This window comes from Eschrichtius robustus, chromosome 9, assembly GCF_028021215.1.
Source record: "Eschrichtius robustus isolate mEscRob2 chromosome 9, mEscRob2.pri, whole genome shotgun sequence".
Classification (NCBI taxonomy): domain Eukaryota; kingdom Metazoa; phylum Chordata; class Mammalia; order Artiodactyla; family Eschrichtiidae; genus Eschrichtius; species Eschrichtius robustus.
In genome coordinates, this window is record NC_090832.1 from 1,496,180 (window position 1) to 1,522,641 (window position 26,462).

The window sequence follows — 26,462 nt, forward strand, 5'->3', positions numbered from 1 at the left end:
TTATAGTGTTACTAGACGTTCTGAGAGGGCCTCCATGTTGAAAATTCTGATTAAATCTGGACAGCTAGTACAAGTTTCCAGTTATAATTTCTTGTTTTTCAATCATGACAATATAAATGTGAGTTACCATTTTACTGGGATCTATTTATTTGTGTCTTATTACACATCTTTGCTCTTTGATTTTCAGCCTGGGACTACAAAACCACCTAAGAATGCCTATGATTATCACTTTTAGAATAATTTCTTCTTAGCCCATATGAAACTAGGATTTCATTTTCTGAAACCTTTCCTCTCTGGGGCTTCAGTTAAATATTCAATATATTAAGTGTTATTTAAGCTCTAGAGATGTACAAATATTAACAGGGACACCTTGTGCCATGACCAACACCATCAACTGGGGAAACATAAAGGTGACAGTTCTAGTTTCCTATAAATGAACTCAGAAAATTATTTCTTAATTTTTCTTCTCCAATTCCAAAATCTACCTGGAAGTTCATCACTCTATGACTTGTATGTGTGGAATAGTGTACCTTTTAAAACTCAAAAATATGAAACGTTACCCTTGCCCTGTACGCCAGTGTTCCACTGCCAATCTTAATAACAGCCTCATTCTAAATTCCTAGACTCTCAGGAAGGCTTATTTTGATATAGAATTACTTAGAAATCTGCTCTGTTCTGAACCATTGCAACCTGTGTTGGTTAGATCAATGCCCATTTACTGCACAATCTTGTTATAGCCTGAAGTTGCTTATAGTTTTATTTATGGTCTTGATTTCAAGTCAAAATTAAAGTTACTCCTCCAGATGTTTGGGTTTTTAGTCGCCATGTAAATGGGCTTCTAGGTTGGAAAATTTTGATGATGTTTAGTTTCCTTTTCCTTAACCACCTCCGTGGTCCGTCTTCTGCTGATGAATGAAACGCAGCCTTCCCAGAGCAGCAAATGTACTCAGAGCATTTGCAGTGGGAGAAGAAAGAAACCATAATCATTCCCGGAGAGCCTGGGCAGTGAGTGAGAACAGCATCAGCAGGACGGTCCACAGTCGCCCTGGAGCTGGAGGGGTTCGCTAACATCCCAGCATCATTAACATTCGACCCTCTTGTGCCAGTAATGACACACTGTCACACGGCTATGTGAGCAAATCCTGCCTTCCCAACTCCTTCCTTCTCTTTCAAGGCAAACAAATACGCACAGGGGTGGAAAACAGCCACTTCAACTCTGTCGGTACACGTCTCCCCGACCGACAAGTCCTTTGCCCTCACCGTGTGCTGTAGGCCAGCCAGGCTGGGAGGGAAGGGGCAGGGTCGAGCTGGACCATTCTCAGAGGAGACCCAGCTAACAGCGCAGGGAAGCCCTCCGCCCTGCCTGGGGACGAAAAACAGCCTCGGGTTGAATTTCTAAACATCTGGATCACGGCAGTGTCCGGGGCTCCAACAGGGCCTCTGGAATACGGATACGGCAGAGCCTTGCTGGTTAGGCTGCTGGGAGATCCACGAGAAAACACACACAAGGTGCCCTTGGAGCAAAGAAAGCTCAGGTAGTGGACAGGAACCGGGGAAGCATCCTCACGGGTGGCCAGAAGCCACGTGAGAAGGGAGGCCATTGCCCTCTGCGTTCTAAGTGTGGGCAGAATTCCCCTCAGGCAGCTCTAAAGTCAATCCATTTGCTCCTCCCAGACACTCTGGGGAAGGGGTCACGGGGCATGTTGTGCCACACACCCCGGAAGGAAACACCCAGGTCCGGGTTTACTGGCTGTCTGTCAAAATCCATATAACTGCACCGATGACAGAGTATGAATTGTGATCATCTCTGAGGAATATAATGATGTGTAACCAGACGACTTATACTGGAAGCTATTCCCTAGTCTCAGCCATGAGCACAAATTTTTTAAAAAGTCAACCATTCTCATGAAAAATGGACATGATCTGGCCTTAGAAGAAGAAGGAAGAAATAGAGGGGGACCCAAGATTCGGGAAGGGTCAATACACTTCACAACACCATCTGCTGATTGGAAACAACACGGGACTCGTGGATGACCAGGCGATTATGCAAACCCTCAGAAAGTCCTAGGAAAACACACAGAGGTGCCATTTCTGAAGAATAACTTAGGTGGGAAAAACAAAGATAATTATCAAGCAAAGCAGATTCTCTTAGTCTTAAACAGCAAGTAGCAGAGGTGATCAAACCCACCGACACATTCTGGCAACACTGTCCCCCAAACCAAGACCGTTCACTATGGGGAGAGGAAGACAAAGGCGTCATCCAGGGAAGCCAGCAACAAGCTCCTAACCCCCAGAGGCGGTGCATCTTCCTGTCTCTACGTGAGAAGAAAAGGTGGGACAGAAGGGGGCAGACAGGCGAGTTTTCTCACTTGCCCGTCCACGCCGACACCATCCACCTCTGTAAAGCTCATACTCACCCAGGGAAAAGCCCAATGCTCTACACACACACCCCTGACAGACAGAACCACCATGAGGCCAGTGTCCCCACACCTAAATGACACAGCCACCTGTGAAAACCATGGCATCGGGACCAACGCCACGGCTGCCATCAGAAACAAGGTGAATTACAGAACAGACACATGCCGGGTACGTATACTAAAAGCCTTATCTTTAATCCCAGCAGCGTGCTAAACAGAGGGAATTGCTTTATCCCCACTTTACAGATAAGAACACTGAAAATTAAGAAAGCTGAGTAACTTGCCTAGGGTCACACATCCAGAAGACGCCTAGTGATCACTCCCAGGCTCCCAGGGACGGGCGCTGTCTCTCTGATTTATTAAAGATCAGATGTAAATCTTGCAGAGAGAAAGCCATTGCTCTGGAAACAAGAGACCCCCAAATACTGGGAAACGATCTGAAAAGAGATGAGCACCAGAGAAAAACCCAGCACCTCCGACATTCCCTCACGGCCCGTCAGCAAAACTTCTTGATGCCTTAGATGGGAGGGGGGAGAGTTTGCCAAAATATGTTGTGGCTTTAAGCTTTTCTCCTGGGCGCAAAAGCAGCACAGCGCTTTATTTGCAAAAGCAGTTTTAAGGCAAAAAGTTTCCTCGGGAAGTACAGTCAAAGGGGGCCACATAGGTACCATTTCCGCACAAGAATCCCACCTGTAGCTGGCATCACTGCCACCGGGAACTCCTGAGAGCGGCCTTGGGAAGGCAAAGGACAAGGGGCTTAAAGTAAACGCTTAACTAAGAAGAGTGGAGGGGAGAAAAAAGAAGAAAACCTGTAGAGATTTCAGTTATTCCCATAACTAACGCCCTATTCTGCTTTTCCAACCCAGGAGGTTCCCTGAGGGGAGCAGCCAGATGACGTGTACTCTGGGCACTTTCAGAAAATCTGTGGCCACCATACATAACCTGCTGCTTCAGCTCTGGAAGAAACGTGGGGTCTCATTTTGAGACTTGGTCTCAGTTTCTCTGCGGCCTTGGATGCGCTATGGCGGGGGAGGGCGTCTAAGCGCCTATGTGTGTCTAGATGGATAGACACAGGGATACATAGAGCAAGTCTTGTTCCACCGCCCCTCTGCGGAGATAAAGGCTCTACAGGGAAAGCTGAGCGTGTGAAAACCTCCTTCAAGCTCCAGTTAACAGTTTCTAATCTACAAGTCATTTGTGAGACACAAGGCAGGGACCTCAGAAGAATTTTAGGTATGAACCGTGAACTCACTAACTCCCTCCTGGTACTGCTCGAAAGGAAAAAAAAAAAAAAAAAAAAAGAGGCTCCGGGGACTGCTTGAGCTTTGCTGAAAAGCAGAACCCGACTACGGCCCATCTCACCCGTCGGTATTTTCGATCCAATAAACGCCTTCAGGACGAGTCCCCGGCCACTTAAAAGCATCTCCCCACCAGAGGTGTTCTCTCTCCCTTCGTGTTTTCTCAAGCACTTGTTCAAAAACACATTTAAGTGGAATGTTTTCATTTCTGCAGATTGCATTAATTATGGGTTTGCAAACACTGCAAGCCCACGATGTCTGCCCAAGCCGGGGGCTGGGACACCCGGGACCGGCCGGCGGCCGGCGGCCGGCGGCTTGGCTCGGCCTCTGCACGGAGCTCCGCGCTTGGCACTGCGCGCCGGGCGGCCGGGCCCCGCCGAAAAGTCGCAGCTAAGAAAGCAAAAGCCGCCGCGGTCGGTGCGGTGACCCTGGCGCTCGGTACACCCGGCGCGGGGGCCCCGGGGCCGGGGAGCGCAGGACGCGGAGCCCCCGGGGGCCCCCAATTTCTGCCTGCTTAGAGGAAGGAAAACAATTTCACTTGTCGTGTCATCTGCTTCCTCCAAGTGCACGTAGGGAGGGTCTCCGGGAGGGTCAGGCAAAGCTTGCGGGGCCCACGAGCAGGGCCCCCTCGCCAGGCAAGCGCCACGCGGTCCGCGCGGCCGCGCGCCGAGAGCCGAGGCCGGGACACACCGGGCCGGGTGGGCGCCGAGGCCCCGCCGGGGCCGCCCTCGGACAGTCCGCCGGGCGGCGCCCTCGTCCCCAGACCTCGTTTCCGCGCGCGGCCCTGCGCACCCCCCGTGGCTGGGGCGGCACGGGACCCCTGAAAGCACCCCCGGCCCGTCCGCCCGTGCCGGGGGGACCCCAGCAGCCCCGCGCGCGCACGCCGCCGACCCGCCCAGGCCCCACCTGCTCCGGCCGCGCGGGCGGAAGGAGGCGCCACCTCCCCGAGGGTCACCTGCTCCCCGCGCCTGGGCGCTTTGGCCGGAGGGGACCGTGGGGACCCCGCCGGACCCGGGCAGGAGGCGGCACGGCGCCACCGCCAGGTCCCCGGGGCCGGGACTCACCGTGAGCGCCGAGAACTTCTGCGCGGGCGCCTGCGGGAGCAGCCCCGCGAGCAGCGGCAGCCAGCAGAGCCGGGGGAGCAGCATGGTGACCGGGCGCGGGGCCGGCGGGGCTCTCGGCCCCCGAGGGCGAGGGCGGCGCTCGGAGCTGCGGCCGCGCCCTGCGCGCTGGCACGGCGGCCGGGGAGCCGGCGGAGGGGCTGCTCGGGGTCCTCTTCCCCAGCGCTCCGGGCGGCCCGGACTCAACCAGCTGCCCTCCCGGCACCCGGCGGTCCTCCGCGTCCTCTGCGGCTTCCCTGGCTCCTGTCAAAGAACTCCCGAGCTTCCCGGATCCTCCTCCCGCCCGCCTGCCCGCCCTCCGCCCTCCGCCCTCCGCCCTCCCTCCCCCCAGCCCCACCTCCCGCGCCCGCCGCCGCGCCCCGCTCGCTGGGCTCGGACGCCCGCTCGGCTCGGACGCCCGCTCTGCCGAGGGGCCGCCCCGGCGCGGGCCTGCGGGAGCAGGAGATGGAGAGGGGGCCACCAGGGCTGTGCTGTATCCCGTGGGTGCTGCGTGTGCCTGCCTCCTTCCCTGCACGCGCGCACACGCGTGCACACACACGCACACGCGTGCACACACGCACGCAAATGCACACACGCGGACACGCACACGCGTGCCCACGCCAACGCGCGCGCACCCTGGGAGAGCTCCCGGCACGACCACAAGATGCGCGTCGCCCTCCTTCCATCCCAGGGCCCTGACCCGGTCCGCGCAAGACCGGCTCTAGTGGCCGCTTCATCCCACAGTTAACTCGAAGCCTAGGTCAGTCCCCAACCATCCTTGGGTCTCCTGGAACTCTGGGCTCTAATGCTACCTCGTCCAGCCCAGAATGTCGCCTGTCAAACTTGCTGATTGATTAGCTGGCTCTCCAGTAAGGGCAGCTGTCAGCACCACACGCAACACCGTCCAGAAGATTCAAGGAGTGTGGCGCACCTACAGCATGTTTTTGCAGGTGAATCTACTCGGGGGCTTTTAGGGGACCTAGAGATCTCGGGTCTGACTTGCACGTAGCAGTGACCTGGGGCAAGTGTGGCTGGCGGGAATGTGGCTGCTTTTAAAGCGTTTCAGGTGTTTATGAAGCAAGCACAGGGGGTGTAGAGGTTGCAGACTCGTCGGTGGAGACTGGTGGGAAACCAAGAGAATTTTGCACTCTGGACAGTATCCATTGCAGACAACATTGCTGAAATAGTTTCTCCTTGGCTTACAGCTTTACAGGAAAAAGCCCTAATTCTAGCTCACACAGAAAACCAAAGGAGTGAAGATTTTCAAGAACAATGCTTCAATTGACTTGTCAGGGGCACTGAGAAAAAGAACAAAACAGAAAATCCAAATCGGATTTTTTAACCCCATGTTTAATCCGAAGCTTTGGCAATGAGTTGGGGGGTGGGCAGGGCTGTATCAGCAGATTTGGGGCCTGGCTGTTGAGACAAAGGCGGGGCTGTTCCAACCACTGGGTCCCACACGGGGGAGGGAGGTAGAGGTCTTGGTGTTTTCAGGAGGAAAGCAACACACATAGAGCCATGGAAAGATGGGGAAGAAAAGTATCTCCTCTTGAAAGAGGGCTGCTCTGTGAATTCTCCTTCAAATTCCAGAGCCCAGAAAATCTATTAAGTACTTAAACACATTCCTCCTGGCTTGAGGGCTCAGAAGGAAATTATAATAAAACTGGGACTGCTCTTGGGTCTGAGAAACAGGTGAGCAGAGCAGCTGTAGATGGCGAAGTAACTAAGGAATGCTGGTAGGAAACGTTAATAAAAAATCGAGGTAAAACTACAAAGTAAATACTGCATACGGCTAATTCTAAGATCATCCAAAGAGGAAAATTTGCATATGAAACCTTTAAAAGCATTCGCTGCTAAAAATTTTGTTTTTACTTTCTACTTTACTGAGAGAACTACAAGCCGATAGCTGAAATACTTATTTGCTATTGTGCACTTTTCTATAGAAGTCAAAAGACTGAAAGCATGTTCATTCATTCACCCTCACAACTTCAAGATGAAGAACAAAGCAAAAGAGGGCAAATGTCTTAGTCAGAGCACATGAGCAACAAAGGCAGGACCAGACCCCAGATGCCAAAACTTGCAATTCTGGCTTTTCTACCGCACCTCCTTTGAGGTAGGGAGAAGCAGGGGAGGGGGCAAAAGAAACCCCCGTGGCTCTCTAGCTTTTTATTCAAGAATCTCAACACATCTCTCACGTATTAACCACAAAACCTCAGGGAGTCCAGAAAGATAAATGAAATGTAATGTCCAAAGACTGTTGGTTCAGGCCGGAGGTTCTCACAGGGTCCTGAATGCCAAGTGCTAGTTTCTGAGAGAAGCTGGAAGTAGAGCTGGGAGACAAGCAGTTTCCATTTTTACGGAGAAAAATAATACATTTATTAAAAACACTGGGAAATAGTTATGTCTGTCTGTCATTCTTATGTCTCCAAGAAAGTTATTACTGGCATGGATACCAGATGGGTGCAGTGTTAGAAAGAATACATTCACTTAGTTCAAAATTAAGACAGGAAATAATCAGCTCAATGTTTTCCAAACAGTCCCTACAGGACAGACAAGCCTGTTGAAGAAGTTCCCTTCTCTTGGAAATGTGAAGATAAGGGCCCATTCTAAATTGTGAATTATGGATTCAGAATTTAAATTTTTGTCACTGATGAACCTTATGATAAAGAGAAACTAATGACCCACTACTCCAGCCATCCTCACATTTCTGAACTGACTTTCCCTCTTAGGCCATCAGCAAAATGCTGTATAAGGCATACTGGCTTACTTTTTTATTTATTTTACTATGCTAAAATTGCAAAAGGATTTTTTTTCTTGCTGTAGGCATGATATAATTTAATTATTATTTCTGGCTAATTCGTGTTTGGCCAGAAAATTTTTGTCAGCTCATTTTCCCACCTCAATAGGCAAAGGATAAGATCTTTAACCAAATGTCCCTGCTGATTCAGTGTCTCACAGAACTTACCTGGGAGTCACTCATCCTGAGGGTCAGCGGAGTGGGCATGAGCGAGCCCTGGCCAGTGTGTGTGCCCTGGATGTCACCCCACCCACCAATCACTGTCAATCACTTATTAATATGTTCTCCCAGTTTCTGCTTAACTCTGGCAAGAAGAGTCTTTGAAGTTCACTCTCTTTCCCCTGGGTAAATTCTGGATAATTGTCCCCTCTGTGTCCCTGTGTGTCCTGTCAACTCTCAGAATTACCCCCAGAGTTTACCTCTGTCCAAGAGAATTGGCAGTTTCCGGTGGTTTCTGGACTCTCTGGCCTCTTCTTTGCCTCTTCACCTGGATGAGCTCTGTCTTCCCTTAAGTTTGTTCTCTTCAGCCCATGACCCTCACATCAGTCCTGGGCTTTTAGCTCAAGCCCCCCAACTCCAGAAACCCGAGTGCCAAGGAGGGGGTCACAGACAGACAGAGCTGACTGTGGTCTGACACAGTTAGACAGTGCTCGGGGAGCTGGCCTTCGCCGTGACGGTGAGACTAAGTCAGTGGGATAGGTTCTGTTAAGGCACAGACTGGGTGGACCCTTAGCCTGACCCAAGCCTCTTGTCCCTATTTGTAGACATTTAAGTAACAGATAACTTGAATCTGTCTCTGTTCTCAATAAAATCATGTGGACAAATTTCTTCTGCCATCTCACGATGCCTGATGATATGTATTACGACAACACTTTTCAGGCACTTTATGGAAATTTTTAATAGACTGGAATGTGCTGGGTGTTTGATACAAGTCATCTAATTAACTCGATGGAAACTCAGCAAAGCCCATATATTACAGATGATAAAAATAAGGCCAAGGAGATTACAGGGCCAGCCCGGGTTTACAGGAGTAGTAAGTGGTAGGAGAAGGACCCTAGCCCAGCCTGGACCCTGCAGTGCCGGACCCTTCCTCCACACCGTCCACACCTTTGAGCCACAGAGACGCCATCACTGCCTGGCGCTGCTTGGCATGTTACTTCAGATCCACCACCAAACAAGTAAAAAAAGCACTTTGCAGTTGTTTTTGATTCACTGGTGATGCTTCAATCCCACTGCAGTGTTTTCCAAGGTAAGGTTTAACGTTTTCAAAGAAAGTTCTGTTTTGCAAAGCCAAGTACAAAATTGCTACTTTTACAGTGAGCATGTTCCCTCTAAAGTTGACAGGACACGACTGCATCATTCCGAAAGGATGTACTTCTGCTGCCAGAGACAAACCCAGTCTAAGGAACCAACCTTCCATCAGGTCAAACACGGCACAGCTGCCAAGAGCCAGCACAGGCTCCTTGAAATCTGTTTGTATCCAGAACAACCAGAAGCGATTTTTGCCTTTCCATTCATGAAATCACGTTTATTAGTATATGAAATGTATAGAATATAACAGCAACAGAGCTAAAGTAATAATAATTTAAAGAGCCCATCACTACCAAGACTAATGATGGTGGGCATGTGAGAGTGGAGAGATGCAGAGCTAGTCAAATGTATAGCAGCCAAACTCCTAACTCAGATGACTTAAACTACCTTTGGAGTCTCCCTCCTTATTAACCACAATGGAGGCATCTTTTCTTTTTGTGAGACCTGCCTTTAGAGGGAAGGAAAAAGTTTTTAAATGGCAACAGAAATATGACTCGCCAGAAACACTCCATGGCCTGTGGACCACACAGATATGAGCTATACCAACAGAAAGCAGTGTAAGAAGATACTCCAATTAAGAAAACTTTCAATTACCTTCAGAAACCCCTCACCCTTCCTTAGCCTAGTGCACATGCCAGGATGGTATTCCATTAAAACCCTCCTCTCCCCCACTCTAAGCTGAATACTAAAATGCAGCCACCCAAAGTTAGTAGAAGGAAGGAAATAACAAAGATAGACTAGAAATCAATGAAATAGGGACTAAAAAGACAATAGAAAAGGTCGACGAAACTAAGAGCTTGTTCTCTGAAAAGCTAAACTAAATCGACAAACCTTTAGCTAGACCCACCAAGAGGAAAGAGGGAGCACTCAAATAAATAAAATCAGAAATAAAAGAGACGTTACAGCTGATACCATAGAAATACAAAGGGTCATAAGAGATTACTATGATCAATTATATGCCAAATTGGACAACCTAGAAGAAATGGATAAACTCCTAGAAACATACAACCTACAAAAGCTGAATCATGAAGAAATAGAAAATCTTACTAGCAAGGGAAATTAATCAGTAAATAAAAACTTCCCAGCAAACAAAAGTCCTGGACCAGCTGACTTCATTGGTGAATTGTACCAAATGTTCAGAGAAGAATTAATACCAATCCTCATCAAACTCTTCCAAAAATTAGAATAGGAGGGAAGACTTCCAAACTCATTTTACCAGGCAAGCATCATCCTGATATGAAACCAGACAAGGATGCCACCAGGAAAGGAAATTACAGGCCAATATCCCTGATGAACATAGATGCAAAAATCCAAAACAAAATATTAGCAAACCTAATTCAACCATACATTGAAATGATCATACATCATGATCAAGTGGGATTTATTCCAGGGATGCAAGGATGGTTCAACATCCATAAATCAATCAACATGATACACCATTTTAACAAAATGAAAGGTAAAAATTATATGATCATCTCAATAGATGCAGAAAATGCTTTGACAAAATTCAACACCCATTTATGATAAAAACTCTCAACAAAGTGGGTATAGAGGGAACATACTTCAACATAGTAAAGGTCATATATGACAAGCCCACAGCTAATATCATACTCAATGGTGAAAAACCAAAAGCTTTTCCTCTAAGATCAGGAACAAGACAAAGATGTCTACTCTCACCACTTTTATTCAACACACTGCTGGAAGTCTTAGCCACAGCAATTAATGAAAGAAATTGAAGAAAATACAAATAAGTGGAAAGATATTTTATGTTCATTGATTGGAAGAATTCATATAATTAAAAAGTCCATACTATCCAAAGCAATGTACAGATTCAATGCAATCCCTATCAAAATTCCAATGGTACTTTTCACAGAAATAGAACAATTCTAAAATCTGCACAGACCCATAAAAGACCCCAAATAGCCAAAGCAATATTGAGAAAGAAGAATGAAGCTGGAGGCATCATACGTCTTGATTCCAAATTATATTACAAACCTACAGTAATTAAAACAGTATGGTATTGCATAAAAACAGACACATAGATTAATGGAACAGAATAAAGAGCCCAGAAATAAACCTATGCATATATGGTCAATTAATTTATGACAAAGGATCTAAAAATCTACAGTGGGGAAAAGACAGTCTCTTCAACAAATGGTGTTGGGAAACCTGGACAGCCACATGCAAAGAATGACTCTGACCCCCTATCTTACACCTTCCACAAAAATTAACTCCAAATGGATTAAAGACTTGAAGATAAAACCTGAAACCCTAAAACTCCTAGAAGAAAACAGATGGTAAGCTGCTTGATGTGGGTTCTTGGTGATGAGATGTTCAACATAAGATGTGCATCATTCGGTTTCACAAGAGACCTCTCCCTCTCCCTCTCTCTCTCTCTCTCTCTCTCTCTCTCTCTCTCTCTCTCTCTATATATATATATATATATATATATAATTTCCATAGAAACTATTTCCATGGAAACACATCTTGATTTACTAGGAGAGAATCTTGACTATTCAGATTGAATCTGTTATCTAGAAGGAGGTTCAAGGATACTAAAGAAATCTGCTTTAATCAGACAATGCAACTAATATTACAATCTCTTAAACATCTGCTTAATGTTTAATTAAGGGAGAGTTTCTAAGTGCTTGAGCTTTTGAAGAACATCATTTGGAATGCTGGTCAGCATGAAAGTATGCCTGAAAAGATTTAGCCAAAAAAGAATGTCCTCAAATTTTATTTTTTTGTTTATTTAGTGTTGGTGATGGGGATCATCAGGGGCTGTTTCTAGTCCTTTATTGATTTAGAGAATTGTTTTGTCATTTTAAGAATTTGTCAGGTTATTTTATAACTCTTCAGTAATTGTTTACATTCCTAATTTATTTTCCACCCATAAAATATTGGAACATAGAAAACATAGTCAATAGGAAGCATGCTGTTATTTTTTCTACCACTACGAAAGGAGAAAATGTTTCCAATTAAGTCATGACACAACAGAGTCTTACAAATGGTTTAGGATCCATCCCCATCAGAGATGCCCAAATGTATAAAATTGGGTGTCTGCTCTCTGCTGTTGGAACAACGGCGATAGCTAATGATGGGTTTGTTTTATATTTAGGTTTATTAATTTTGGTCAAAATAAGAGAAGTACATACCCATTAGACCAAAGAGAAAAAAAAGAAACCAACAAAAGAGGAGCCCAATCCGCAGCCCAAGTTCACTCAGCGACCGTGGTCGGGACTTCCTTGCTCTCTACAGAAATCCCTCCAAAGAGAGGGCAGTAGAGTTTCTGAAGCCACAAATTTACAAGGGAAAAGAGAGCAGAAAAGGAGACAACGTGGGGGAAGACTGCAAAAGTGGGAAGGCAAATGCCCATGTGGAAATGACCTGACCGATGGCAGAGGGAAAGGCCAGGGAACCTTCGGGAGGCTGGAGTCTGCAGACAGAGCTCTGGGCCCAGCTGAAAACTCACAGGCCCAAGAAGCCCATCCTCTCCCGCAGAAGAGCGAGACTATTCCTGCTCAAGGCAGCAGGACCAGGGCTTGGGGACTGCTGCGTGCCTGACACTGCCCAGAGCAGGGGGTGGAGGGCAGGGTCACACAGCGAAGGCTGGCCACCTCTGCTCTTGCCCCACTGCCCGGGCACAGACACCTCGCCTGGCCCCCAGGAGGTGGGTCGGGGGATGGCAGTGGGGGAGCTGAGGGCAGGACCCACCTGGGACTTCCTAACTGGTCCTGAGAGCAAACGCTGTCCCCTCCATCCCGGGGCCAGGAGCTGAGCTGGCTAGGGAGGCAGACCTCCTTCCTGTGCCCCCCACTGGGAGGGAATCTGGGGTGGTCGCGATAGAGAGCCCGCCCCGCCTTCACCACAGCAACGAGGGAGCACATCCTGCGGGGCTCCTGCAGGAAGGAGGCCTCCCGGGAACCTCCGCCCACCAAGATGTGGGGAAAGGCAGGCGCTCTGAGGCCAGGAGCTGAAAGGATGCTCCCGCTTCCCCAGCCCCCAGACCAAGTCAGAGAAGAGGGCAGGATGGAGGGCCCCCTCTTCCAGCCCCCTCAGCCCTCAGGAGTGAGCCCCAGCCTCTACAGGGCGCCACAGCGGGCAGGCTGACCCCGGGGCCTACCCCTGTAACTGCTGCACTCCTTGCCCAAAGTCCCTTCGGTGCTCTCACAGCAGGCATCCTGCTGCCCAAACGGCATGAATTGACCTACCCAAGTCTGACTTGCTTGCTAATATATTTACAGACACGAAACTAGGTCCTTCACAGTCAGGGGGACAAGGAGATTGTCGCCACCAAAGATACTTCTGTAAAAGTAGCAGCAGAGGTAACCTCCTTCCTGGTTTCCCTCCAGCGGTGCCCCACTCCGACCTGTTGAGGGGAGTGTGGGGTGGAAGGGGTGCCCTTGGGGCCACGCTGTGGGCAGTGGGTGGGCAGGAAGGAGAAGACGGGGATGCTGGGGTCTTCAAAGATTCCTTAAGAACCAGGATCTTGGGATGGGGTGGCTGAGGAATGCAGTGATTCTGTCATTTAAATAAAATTTAATTTTAAATACATTTTAAATTTAAATAAAGAAATGGAAACAAATGCCCAGCTGCAGAGAGAGTGGCTCGCCCACCCCTCCCCCACCCCTTGGTGCTGAGCATCCTTCCCAGGAAACAGAGAGCGGACAAAAGGGGCCCTCCAAACCGCGAACAGGACAGACGCTCTGCACACTCTCCTGGGAACCCCAAACACGTTCTGAGATTGAAAGGACCTCCAAGTGCTCGAAACATGAAGGAAAATAGTCTGAAAATTCAGGCATATCCCCAGGAGCCAGCAGAGCAGACAAACGAGGACACAGCCCCTCAAACAGCCATAAGGAAAAGGAGATTTTTTGCAGGGAAGCACCAGTCAGGCTGGCCTCGGGCTGCTCAGCCATGCAAGGGTAACGAGAGATGAGAGAGTTACACATGCAGACGCACACACACGCACACACACATATAGACACACAAAGTGGGCAAACATGCACACATGCCAGCATGCACACACACACACATATAGGCACACAAACATGCACAAACATGCACACATGCCTGCATGCACACTCACACACACACATATAGACACACAAAAGTGCACAAACATGCACGCACGCCTGCATGCACACACACACACAGACACACAAAAGTGCACAAACATGTTCGCTTGCCTGAATGCACACACACATAGACACACAAAAGTGCATAAACATGCACACATGCCTACATGCACACACACACAGACACACATATAGACACACAAAAGTGCACAAACATGCATGCATGCCTGCATGCGCGTGTGCGCGCACACACACACACACACACACACTTGTGTCTCCACCAGGTTGCTCTGAGAATGTCACATGTCCAGCATGCTGGGTGGTCCCAGAGTGTCATTGCCTCTGTCCCTAACCAGGGCTGTCCCCACCCCACGGGCTCCCTTGCCAAGGATGCCCACTGCACAGGATTCAGACAAGGAAATAAGAGGGCAACCTTGCTGGTCACAAGTGTCAGGGTGGGAAAAAGGATTTTAAATAACTTTCCACAGAATCGGGGGCAGGATAAAAAGCACCTGGTTAGAAATAGAGACTGACTGAGACACGGTGAGGATAAAATGACTGGTCAGTTGGTCTCTCGTAGGGAGAGGAAAGGAAAGGAGAATAGGGGTCCCAGCTCGTGATGGCTGACAGGGCGCGGCTGCTCCCCAGGACGTTAAATCTTGCACAGGACCAGTGACTGCTCTGCTGGGTGCTGGCTGTGACAGGGACAGCGGTGTCCACACTACACCTGGCCCCTGCTCGTGGGCTCAGCACACAGGCATCCGGAACGCACGACGTTCCTTCAGCTCAGGGCTGCCTGTGCAAGTGATGTACAGCTGCGGACAGTCACACATACAATCGCATCTGCAGTTGGGCACCCGTCTAGAATTTACATTTCCCTCCAGGGTTCAGTTTCTTGCCCTCATTTCTCGTCTGCATCCCTGCTCAAAGGGACAGTTCTTCTTGTGGGCCCGTCCGGTCTCACTGTCAGCCTGGGCTGAGCTCCTCAGGCGTCCGTGTCCCTGGGAGAAGGGTCTTTGGCTGACCAGACGGAAGATCAGGTCCTTTGCGTGTTTCCGAGTTATCTAGGCACTCATCGAACTTGACGCCCGGCTGGATTTCCCCAGGATGTCTCTGACTAACACATCTGCTGTTCTGGTTCCCAGCTGGTCCCCTGCTTCTCCAGGCCTGGGTCGAAGGCCAGCCCCTCTCACCCCTCCTGCCCCCCAGCAGCTCATCTTTTTGTCCCCTGCCCCCTGCCACTCCATCCCACCTCGTTATAGCACAAGCTTTCTTCTACACTGGGAGGCTATGACAGACACTATGTCTTCGTGTCCCCACCAGGCACACACGAGGTTTCTCTGGGAGTGATTATTGGATTATAAAGGGAGGACTGGGGCTTCCCTGGTGACGCAGTGGTTAAGAATCCACCTGTCAATGCAGGGGACACGGGTTCGAGCCCTGGTCCGGGAAGATCTCACATGCAGCAGAGCAACTAAGCCCGTGAGCCACAACTACTGAGCCTGCTCTCTAGAGCCCGTGAGCCACACTACTGAAGCCTGCACGCCTAGAGCCCGTGCTCTGCAACAGGAGAAGCCACTGCAGTGAGAAGCCCGTGCACCTCAACAAAGAGTAGCCCCGGCTCACCACAACTAGACAAAGCCTGTGTGCAGCGATGAAGACCCAACACAGACAAAACTAAATAAATAAAATAAATAAATTTATTTTAAAAAAAAATAAAGGGAGGAGTGGAAGGTAGGTACCACTGTGGATTAAGTTAGATACAGTCACAGAGGGCGTGGAACTTGAACTAACTTTAAAGGGTGCAGAGGATTTTTTTTTTTACTTTATTTTTTATTGAAGTATAGTTGATTTACAATGTTGTGTTAGTTTCAGGTGTACAGCAAAGTGATTCAGTTCTATATATATATATGTATATATATATATATATATACATACACACACACATATATTCTTTTTCAGATTCTTTTCCATTATAGGTTATTACAAGATAGTGACTATAGTTCCCTGTGCTGTACAGTAGGTCCTTGATGTGTATCTATTTTATATGCAGTGTGTGTGTGTCTGTTAATCACAGACTCCAATTTATCGCCCCCACATGTTCCCCTTTGGTAACTGTAAGTTTGTTTTCTGTGTCTGTGAGTCTATTTCTGTTTTGTAAATAAACCATTTGTATCATTTGTTTTAGATTCCGCATATAAGTGATAGCATGGGATATTTGTCTTTGTCTGACTTAACTTCACTTAGTATGATAATCTCTAGGTCCATCCATGTTGCTGCAAATGGCATTATTTCATTCTTTTTTATGGCTGAGCAATATTCCATTGTATATATGGACCACATCTTCCTTATCCACTCATCTGTCGATGGACACTTAGGCTGCTTCCACGTCTTGGCTATTGTGAATAGTGCTGCTATGAATACTGGAGTGCATGTATCTTTCTGAATTAGAGATTTTGTTTTTTCAGGATATATGCCCAGGAGTGGGATTGCTGGATCATATGGTAGCTCTATTTTTAGTTTTTAGTAAGAAAAGAGAGGCATTCCCATCAGCAGGAAAACGGTTCATGGAAGTATGAGCTGATCGTGGTTCCATGACCAGATAGAAGAATTCATGCAAGGCTAGCAGTAAATCAAGTTCCTTGTCCAAGGTCAGACCCCACTGTGGTGAGCCTTATATCTCAGGAAAAAAGTGCTGTTTTTTTGTAGCGAACAGTAGAGAGTCACCGTGAGGGCAGACCTCGTTTTATTGTGCTTACTTTACGGTGCTTCGCAGATACTGCATTTTTACAAATTGGAGGTTTGTGGCAACCCTGCCTCAAGCAAGTCTATCGGGGCCATTTTTCCAAACACATTTGCTAACTTTGTATCTCTGTGTCACATCTTGGTAATTCTCACACTATTTCAAACATTTTCATTATCGTGTTTGCTATGGTGATCCGTGGTCAGTGATACTTGATGTTCCTGTTGTAATCGCTTCGGGGCGCCACGCACCGCGCCCATATAAGATGGTGAACGTAACCGATAATGTTGTGTGTGTTCTGAGCGCTCCACGGACCAGCCGTTCCCCTGTCTCTCCCTCTCCCCGGGCCTCCCTGTTCCCTGAGACATGACTGTATTGAAGTTAGACCCAGTAACACCCCTACAGCGCCCCCTAAGTGTTCTAGAAAGGGAGGGTCCATCTGTGCAGCAACCTTCACTCTTGTCCTACTTTAGGAAATTGTTGCGGCTGCCCAGCCTTCAGCAACCATGACCCTGAACAGGCAGCAGCCTCAACATCGAGGCCAGACCCTCCCCGAGCACAGAGGTGCCGACCCCCTGAAGGCTCACATGACAGTTAGCATTTTTCAGCAATAAAGTATTTTTATATTGAGGTATAAAAATTGTTTTTTATACATAACGCTATTGTACACGTAGTAGACTACAGTATAGTGTAAACATAACTTTTATATGACCTGGGAAACCAACAAGTTCTTGTGACCTGCTTTATTGTGATATTTGCTTTAACGCAGTGGTCTGGAACTGAACCTGTCCTATCTCTGAGGTCTGCCTGTATTAATTGGGCTTCTCCAGAGAAACGGAACATATACATATGCCTATATATATATATATATATATATATATATATATATATATATATATATATATATATATATGGGGAGAGAGAGAGAGATCGACTGATTTGAAGGAACCGGCTGACATGATCGTGGGCGTTGGCACATCTGAGCTCTGCAGGGCAGACTAGCAGGCAGAGACCCAGGAAGAGCAGATGCTGCAGCTGAGTCTGGAGGAGAATTCCTTCCTCCTTGGGGACCTCAGTCTTTTCTCTTAGTGTCTTCAACTGCTTGGACACGGCCCACCCACATTATGGCAGGTCCTCTGCTTTATTCAAAGTCGACTGATGTAAATGTTAATCTCATCTAGAAATAGCTTCACAACAACATCTAGATTGCTGTTTGCCCAAGCCCTGGGCTCCATGGCCCAGCCTAGTGGACATGTAAAATTCAGCATCCCAGCCACTATATGTTCTTGAGGTGGAAGTGACATCAACAATAAAATTGTAGAACTGGCACATAGTGAAAGTGGTTCTTTAGGAAGGGGTCTCTGACAGTACAGAGTTTTACTAACAGCATCGTAAACAAGCACAATAAAAGGGCCACTATGTTTCTGGCACTGCACGAGGCCCTTGCCCCAAGGGAGATCCCGCCTCCAAAGGAAAGATAGAGCAGATAAGACAGTCTAGTCCTGAGAAGTCAGAGTGGACAGCTCACTCCGTGAACTGTCTGCATCCTTTGCTTTTTCCTCGTTTTGATGTTTCCTGCTTCTTAATAGGGTAGAGCGGGAGGACAGGGAATAAAAGGATTTCATCAAGGGAGGATCCCTATGGGTCCTGTCAGAGGTACAGGCAACGAAAGCCTTGACCAGATGAAAAAGAGAACTGAAGCTTGGACTAGCTCATTATTGATGGAAGCACCCACTCTGCATTACTTCTGCATTATTTTATAACATAAGTAGGTTTGGCTGTAGTAGCAAAGAACAGTCAATCTAAGTACTAACATACATTGCTTTAAGTGTATAAAAGTGAAGGCCATGAAACTAAACTGCGTGGCATAAGGTCATATTTAGAGAAGCACAGGGCAGTGCTGACCAGAGACTTCGGAATACTGTCCTCTCCCAGGGGGAGGGAAGGAGCAGGACGGGAGGGCTCGCTGGGGGCTGGGAGGATGTCTTTATCTGGATCTCGGTTGTGTACATGTTCACCACACTTTGAAGTCTATGTATATGCTCATAATTTACCACTGCCCTTTCATTCAAATTTCCCTTTAGGCTTTGGGTTTCTGGTCCCAGTGCAATCTCTGTGTCTTGTCTGAAAGCCCCATGTTTACTCCAAAACCTGGGGAGCCAAGCCTTGTCTGAGAGCTGTTCAACAACCAGCATGAGGCTTTTCATATCTAAACCCTACATGATAGACAATTTCAGCCAGCCACTTGTTGTACGTGTGCGATTCGTACACTTTCAATCACTCATGTCCATTTATCAACTGAAATTTTGTTTAGTCTGTGAATGTTTGTTGAAATGTGTAATGAATAGGATGTCGCACTGGTGGTAATTCATCATGGAGCAAAAGAGTTAACTCGACCCCCCCAAAATATTTACAAATCACATATCCAACAAAGGAAAAGACTTGTAACCAGAATATGCAAAGAACTGTCAAAAGAACCGTTTAAAAAATCCAATGAAAGGATAAGCAAAAGACATGAGCTGATATTTCACCAAAGAAGATATGATAGACCAGTGCAAATAAGCACATGGAAAGATGTCCTACGCCATCCGCCAGCGGGGAAACGCCAGTTAAAACCAGCCGAGATAACAGTACACCATCAAGAGGGATAAAAGATAAAGACAGCGAAAGGGTGCGTGCGGTGAGCACGTAGAGGAGGAGGGTGGCCAGTCACCGCCGCTGGGAGGGGTAGACAGTGGACATTCTGGAAAACCGATTGAGGTGGAGGGGGGATGTGAGAGTTCACCTGCCCCCAGTCTCCCTCCCTGGCTCTGTGGAGCACAGGATCGAATCTGAGATTCCTGCCTCCAGAAACTTTGAAAATTTCCTTCATTATCTCCACTGCTGACGCTTGATGCTCTAAAGACACAGAGTCAACTCAGCACCAGCCGTCTCCTCCTGGACCCTCTCCAGGCCCCACGAATCAAGCTCACTCCCCCCTGCATTCCCCCTGCCTTTTTTCGCTTTAAGGTCACCGGCTGGTGCCCCACGCCACACCCTATGTCCAGCCGCTGTAGGGAACTTGGACTGTCCTGTCCGCCAGCTCCTCTGTCTGTCCCACCGCACAGACCGTGCCCCCCGCCTGGTGCTTCTTCCTCTGAGTCGGTTCCCGCTCCGTCAGCTGAGGCCCAGGTTGAAGGCCCACCCCGGGGGGCTCCACGCACAGTACTGCATCTCTAAGGAGTTAAAGGAATGGCGGAGGCTGATTCCCACTGTTCGCCATTGTGCCTCTGTCCGTTTTTTACATTTCCTTATTTTCTAGTTTCAGCGCTACTGTTTTATAGATTGCATATTCACATGGTACAAAATTAAAAATCCCAGTGTTTTGCATGAGTGTCAGTCCTCAGCGACAGATCACGGTGTTCTCCCTCTGCCCCGTCTCCCAGTGGGTCGGTTTCCCCCCAAATACTCGCCATAGTTTTCAGCAGATGGTAGCATCCAGTACACGTCGTCCTGGAAATGGCTTGGTTCACTCTGTGTATCTTGGGGGTGCTCTCAGAGGAAAGAGGAGCTTTAGTTAAGGGAAGTTTTAGTTAGGGTGGGGTGGGTTGCTTAGTAACCAGAAACCCCAGAAATCATTGGCTTAAAGAACAAAGGTGTCATTTCCACTGGGCCTCTTTAATATTTGTACTATGCATGTATATTACCCATTCAAAACCAAAAAATAAGCTAATTGTATATCAGATTTTGGGGAGCAATCAGTGATTGCTCCTCTCAAGTGTTTCATGTGGCTGGAGACTCTGGGACTCAAGCTGGTTGCTTTCTTGGCTTGCCTGCCCGTGGGTACCTTCCACAGCCCCACACACAGCTGTCTGCTCCTCCGGTTCTCAGCTGCCCCTGTGATGCTGTCCCACCTCTGGGAGAAGGTATTTTGTGAAAATGCATCTTTCCTTAGTATCCTTCCTTTCTCTGAGCCCATAGAGGAGCGGCTCCCAGCTTTCAGCCTGTGTCCGGTCCATCTGGCCGGCTGGCCAGCGTTCCAGGGCCCTGGGAACCATCCACAGAGTTGGCTCCGATTCAGTCGATCTGGGCTGAGCAAGGCATCTTCGTCTGGAACAAGCATCCCCATGGGGACTGCGGTGCAGAACGCCCCCCGAGAAGCCCCGCCCACTCCGGGGGGCCCAGCGGACGCACAGGGAGGTCAGCTCTGGGCTGGGAGGGGGTTCTGCCTGTGCGGGTCCCTGATGGTCCCAGCTCTTGGGACCACATGCTGCAGACACTCAAAAAGTGTTTGTAAGATGGATTAGTAAAGTAGAAGTGGATCATTAACAAAGACATACAACTTCAACCTCCAAGTTTTAGGGAATTCCAGGACAGAAGATGTCCAGGACGGAAGATGTCCGGCTGGTGTACGGGAGTAGACGCCCTGTACATTTGTGTGTGTGCTCATAAGAGGGCATCCAAGCCCCTGTGGGTGTGGGGTGAACGTGGCTTGAGGTGACACCGAGCGGATACTTCAGGACGAGCAGGAGTTTCCTGGTGGATAAAGTGAGGAAGGACGTTCCAGGCAGAGGGAAACACGTGGACCAGGTGTGCATGAACAGATCTGACTCTTGTGCTGAAGTCACACACACCTAATGTGGCACTAGTCCAGTAATGCAGAGCCACTGGGCCCCTCTGGGAACGGGATGCTCGGCGAAACCACCATGAAGGTGAACTGATGCCCATGCCCGCAAGGTCACTGTGGAGAGGCCACGCCCTGTGCTGACGGCCTCTGCTCTTTGCTCCCCCCGGGGCCCTGCAGTCCTTACAAACGTATTCCCGAGGTCTCATGAAGTCTCGCTGGGGACGTGAGGAAGGGCAGGTAGCCTGGGGGCTGGGCCCTCGTGCACTGAATCACCTGCGTCACTTGGAGGGGCGGGTCCCAGAGTCTGCAGCCTCACACCCTCTCACTGGGCCCTCTGACTTGCCTACTTGCCCCCTCTCTCCTCCCAGGCCCTGCACTTTTAAGACTTTAAGGATGCCGGCCCTTCCCTGTCCTTTTCTGTTTGGAAATCCTATTGCCTTGGGGTCTCATGGGCTTTTGTGTCCCTCCTGCCACAGGAGGGGAGGGTCCCTCTGAGCCCCGATGTGGGCTGGAGCCTGTGGGGTTGGGAGGGACTTCACTACAGGTCGTCACTGTTCATCTTAAATTATGAAGCCAAGCACACCATGTTACTCCAAGGATTCATTTTCCCAAAGGCCTCATGAGAAAAGTGCCACTGTGAATATCACATCAGCCTCATTATGGACTGAGTGTCTGAGTCCCTCCAGAATTCACACATTGAACCCTAACCCCCAACGTGATGGTGTCAGGAGGTGGGGCCTCTGGGGATGATGCGGTCAGGAGGGTGGGGCTCCCATGAATGAGATTAGTGCCCTTCTAAGAGCCTCCTCACCCCTTCCTTCATGCGAGGACACTGCCAGAGAACAGCTGTCCAGGACCCAGGAGGGAGGGAGGCCGCACCAGGCATGGAATCCGCTGGCACCTTCATCTTGGACTTCCAGCCACTGGAACTGCGAGAAATAAATGTCTGTTGTTTAAGCCCCCGTCTATGGTTATTTTTGTTTTATCAGCCTAAAATGACTAAGACAGCCCGTTTCTGGCCTGATGGAACCAAAGAGGTGTCTGACTCTTCCTTGTCCTGTGACTGTCGCGTTGCATCACAGCCCCAGTGTTTTCCCCAGACATTGGGAGTTTGTTGTAAAGGGGAGAAAATGCAGGCAAGATTCATCCTCTCTGCCGTACCGCAGAATTTGTGTCAGTCTGACCAGTTTTTTCCCACTTTTTTCTCTTTACAGCATCAGTCTTGCAGACACACTGGAATACAAACGTCAGGTGCCTGCAGGGTCACCCCTGAGCTCCTGCTGCATCTCCTCCTCCTCTAAAGGGGAGCACATTCATGACTTGGATGCCAAGGAGCCCGCCAGCTTGCAGAGTCCAGGGTTAAATTTCAGGAATCTTGTGAGCTGGTCCTTGAACGCAGAGGCGGGGCACTTTCACCTGGTCCCCGAGCTACATCAAACATCCCTGGGCAGCATCCAAGTGGGGCTACAGCTTAGCTCAGGGTAAGCCCCTGGCAATGAATGTCGCCTTCCCTGGGACCTGAGCCTGATGTTTCCTGCAGCCGCTCGGCTCTTCCTCTGGTCTCTCCTCCGTGTGGATGCCTTTCCTTCCTCTCACATCCTCTCGGAAGGCTCCCGGGCACGCCTTGGCTGTAGGCGACAAAAAACTTCAGAAGATGTTTATTCTCTCTAAAATATTAGCAATCTGGTCGGAGTCGGCAAGGGCTCCCCGGGACCGGATCGTCTGCAGCCCAGGCTCGGAGCACATCCAGAGAAAGTGGAAATGAGGTCTGCTCAGCCAGATGTGAATAGCGTTTCTGTTCAAGCCCAGCACAGCAAATGTATTTAGAAAAGACCGGAGAAAACCAGCTCTTCGCTGGCTCAGCTGCACGGCAAGGGCCAGGTGTGTAATCTTGCCTTTCATCAACAAATGAAAATTCTTGGCTCGTTTTACATCAATTTTGCCTCCTCTTTGGCCCACCTGGGACGTGTACCACTTTTGACATATCTTAAAGGAAGTTTGCTTTGCGAGATGGAGGGGAATTTAGGAGGAGAAAGATGGGATTCATGAGAGCTCATTGTGCACCGGGGGCTCCCTGTGTCCACAGAGCTGAGCTTGGGGGTGGAGCCACGGGGCGCTGGCCCTCTGCCCGCCAGGCCTGCTCCACGTGTGCACCAGGGTACCAGAACACTCTGAGGCTACCGTTTCTGCACCAGCCACGGTGCCTCCTGCTGCCCGAAATTCTAACACGGTCCCAAGGAAAATTTGCTGAGTGTCTTTGGCAACACCCAGTCTCCGCGTTTTCATAGAACCTTTCCAAAGTCGGTGTTGAATTAATCCTCAGCAGAGTCCTAACATCTCTTCCTCTAAAGATAGATTGGGGGTGGGGAGGGGAAGAGGAGAGGAAATGGAGAAATCTACCCAAATGGTGCAACTACATGTTAGCATGTTTGACTCACATGGGCACTTAATTTTTCTTTCTGTTGATTTATTTCTCTTAAGGACACTTGACGTCCTCCTGGCCAGCTCAGCTTCTCCGCGTGGAGAAAGCCCTGCCCTCCATCCTTCCAGCCAAGCGTACTTCCTGACACTGGAGACAGGCCCAGGGCCCGCAGTCCACGCAGATTGCAGGGACCAGACCCCGGCATCTTCCGAAGCTGAACAGACGTCATGGGGAGGAGGCGTGAACCCGGGCGTGGGCACGTGTGAGAGGTGAGCTCAGCCGCTCGCTCGCCAGCAACGTGGGCTGTGGGCAAAGTCATCTCAGACCCGCCCTGCGAGTTCTTCCTTTCCTCTGGCTGTAAGGAAGGCTCCTGGTAAATCACATGCTGCTTCAAGCCAACTTTTAACATACCTGATAAATTTCTAAGGAAGAGGTCATGTGCCAGAGAACCGTCTGTGCTTTTATTATAAAGACGTGTTCCTTCTTCGCCAGGGCCTTGCCGCGTAACCCCAGACCTAGGTCTCTGAGCGGGTGCCGCTGAGCCATCTGGTGGGCTGCCAGGAACAGCTAGGGGGCCGGGAATGGGGCCAGATGTGAGCGAGGGTATCTGGGTCCGGCTCTCAGCACGGGGAGGAGAGGCAGGCCGAGGCATCTGACTTGGAGGCCCACCGTGTGCATCCAAGCCACGCCAACCCGGAGCTGCTTCCATCGGCCAAACGCCTCCCTCAGTCCACCCTGGGTCCCTGAGGAGGGCACAGAGAATTAGGGCAGAGCGGGGGCCAGGGACATCATCGTGAAGGGCAGGCCTGATCCCTTCCAGGCAGCTTCGGGCAGCAGTTTGAAGCCACGCAAAATGCCCTCCAGATTGGACGCTGCAAGTGACACCAGTCTCCCCCCACCCCATATAAAGTAAGGAGGCTGCACCCTCCTGACGCACACTTGTGAGGATGAAATGTGATCCCCCAAAGTCTCGGGCAGGGAGCAGCCCCTCAGCTCCCTCCTCCCTCTCCTCCCTGCTGAGCTTATGTTTCCCTGCCCTCCAGAGGCCGGCTGGGTCTGGCCCAGACTCACCAGAACCCACAGGGGAAGGACGAGGCATGTGTCAGGGCAGGAGGCATGGCCCCCGCCTTGGCTTCTGATTACAGCTCACTGTTAGGCTTTTACGGCCCCCCGTCAAAGCCCCAGGACCTCCTGACCTTTGCCTGGGGGCTCACACCCACAGCGCCCTTCTCTGGGCGGCCGCTCAGCGTCGCCCAACCCGGCCCCGCCTGGAGAAGCCACCTCAGTCCCATCATGCTGTCCACTGGGCTCGCTGGGGGATCTCCTGGAAAAGCCCTGTTTTCCCTCTTGGGACGTTGTTGCCGCCACCGTCACTTGTTGTCACCTCGCAGGAGCTGCAGCGGTGCCCGCCCCCTGCCCTGGGGAGCTGGCGGCACATCTGGACGCCACCGGCAGCTGGTTTAGGCATCGGGAGCACTTGTGTTCAGAGCGGTGTCATCAGCGCTGTGGGAAAGACACAAGGACCCCAGAGATGAGTCTGAGTCTGATTAAAGCTCAGAACGCCTGTGGACGTGTGAGAAAATATTTACAAGACAATATGTCAGCAGCTGCAAGATGACACGGTAAGAAAGCAGCCTGTTGCTGAGGGCGTGTGGGCATGAACGGATCTGGGTGAGGGTGACAAACCTGCGAAGGGTTTTGAAGGAGCTGAACTTGGAGCTGGGTCTTCAGGCAACAGGCAGGAGCTGCAAGGCCAGGAGCAGAAGTCACCACAGGCCAAGATAAACACAAGCCCTGAGCGAGCGGTAGTTTCACAGAATCTCTATTCTCTGTGCACGTGTGACGTCGCACACAAGACAGAATACTGTGCTGCACTCAAGTTTACTCACAGACTCTCATTATAACCCTATATGCATGACTCATAACTTTCTGAAAACTTTTTGGCCGAAACCATTTAGTCTTGTTTTTTTTTTCCTCCGAAGAGGTGATCTTGTGTGAATGCTTAAGACTGAACAGAAATTGTGTTTTATTTTTGAGTCATGAGAGAGAGCATTTAAAAAAATAGTCTTCTTTGCCCTCCAACATAATTTCTAAGTGGTGGAGACAAATTATTTAGATTTCATTTGCTTCTGGAGCAGGTCTGGGCCCTCCCCGCAACTGGCCTGGTTTGTTTGTGGACACGGTCTTTATTTATATCTACCAAAGGGCTACAGACTCGTCCTTCCTCTCCCCAAAATACTGGTGCTGTTCCTCAAATATCAGAGCCTTTTCGCTTTCCCGAGGAAGAAAATGCCAGAAGTAAGAGCTGAACTGGACGTTGAAAGGCTCTCGTGTGTAAAGTCAGGTGGGACAGGCCTTCCCCTAAGGCAGCCTCCTCAGCTAGAGCTGCCCACGCGTGGGGACAGAGGGCAGCCCATCTGACCACGCAGCGGCACTCAGGACGCTTCTGTGGGCCTTCCTTTGCCTTCCGCACACAGAGGTCGGCTGGCAGGGCGGGGCGGGGCTGGGGGGCGGTCGGCTGGACAGCCCGAGGAGGGTAACCCCAGTGAAGGACGGAGTCCTTGGCCCAGGTGGGGGGAGGGAAGTCCCAGGAGACAGCTATAGGGTAGGACGCTGCACCACAGCAGGGCTCCTGCTCACGCCTAGCGCCCTTGTTATGGACTGAACTGGGCCCCCAGAATTCACGCGTT

At 49.8% G+C, this 26,462-nt stretch overlaps 1 protein-coding gene across 2 annotated transcripts in view; it reads right to left on the reverse strand.

Annotated features, from left to right (window-relative positions):
- SMOC2 (SPARC related modular calcium binding 2) overlaps window positions 1–5,109 on the reverse strand; it is a 156,922-nt gene extending 151,813 nt beyond the window's left edge. For both annotated transcript variants that reach the window (XM_068550706.1, XM_068550705.1), the window contains exon 1: window positions 4,780–5,109. In XM_068550706.1, the coding sequence (XP_068406807.1) occupies window positions 4,780–4,863 (84 nt within the window). In that variant the 5' untranslated portion in view covers window positions 4,864–5,109. The remainder of the gene's footprint in view (window positions 1–4,779) is intronic.
- Between the last annotated feature and the right edge of the window lie 21,353 nt (window positions 5,110–26,462).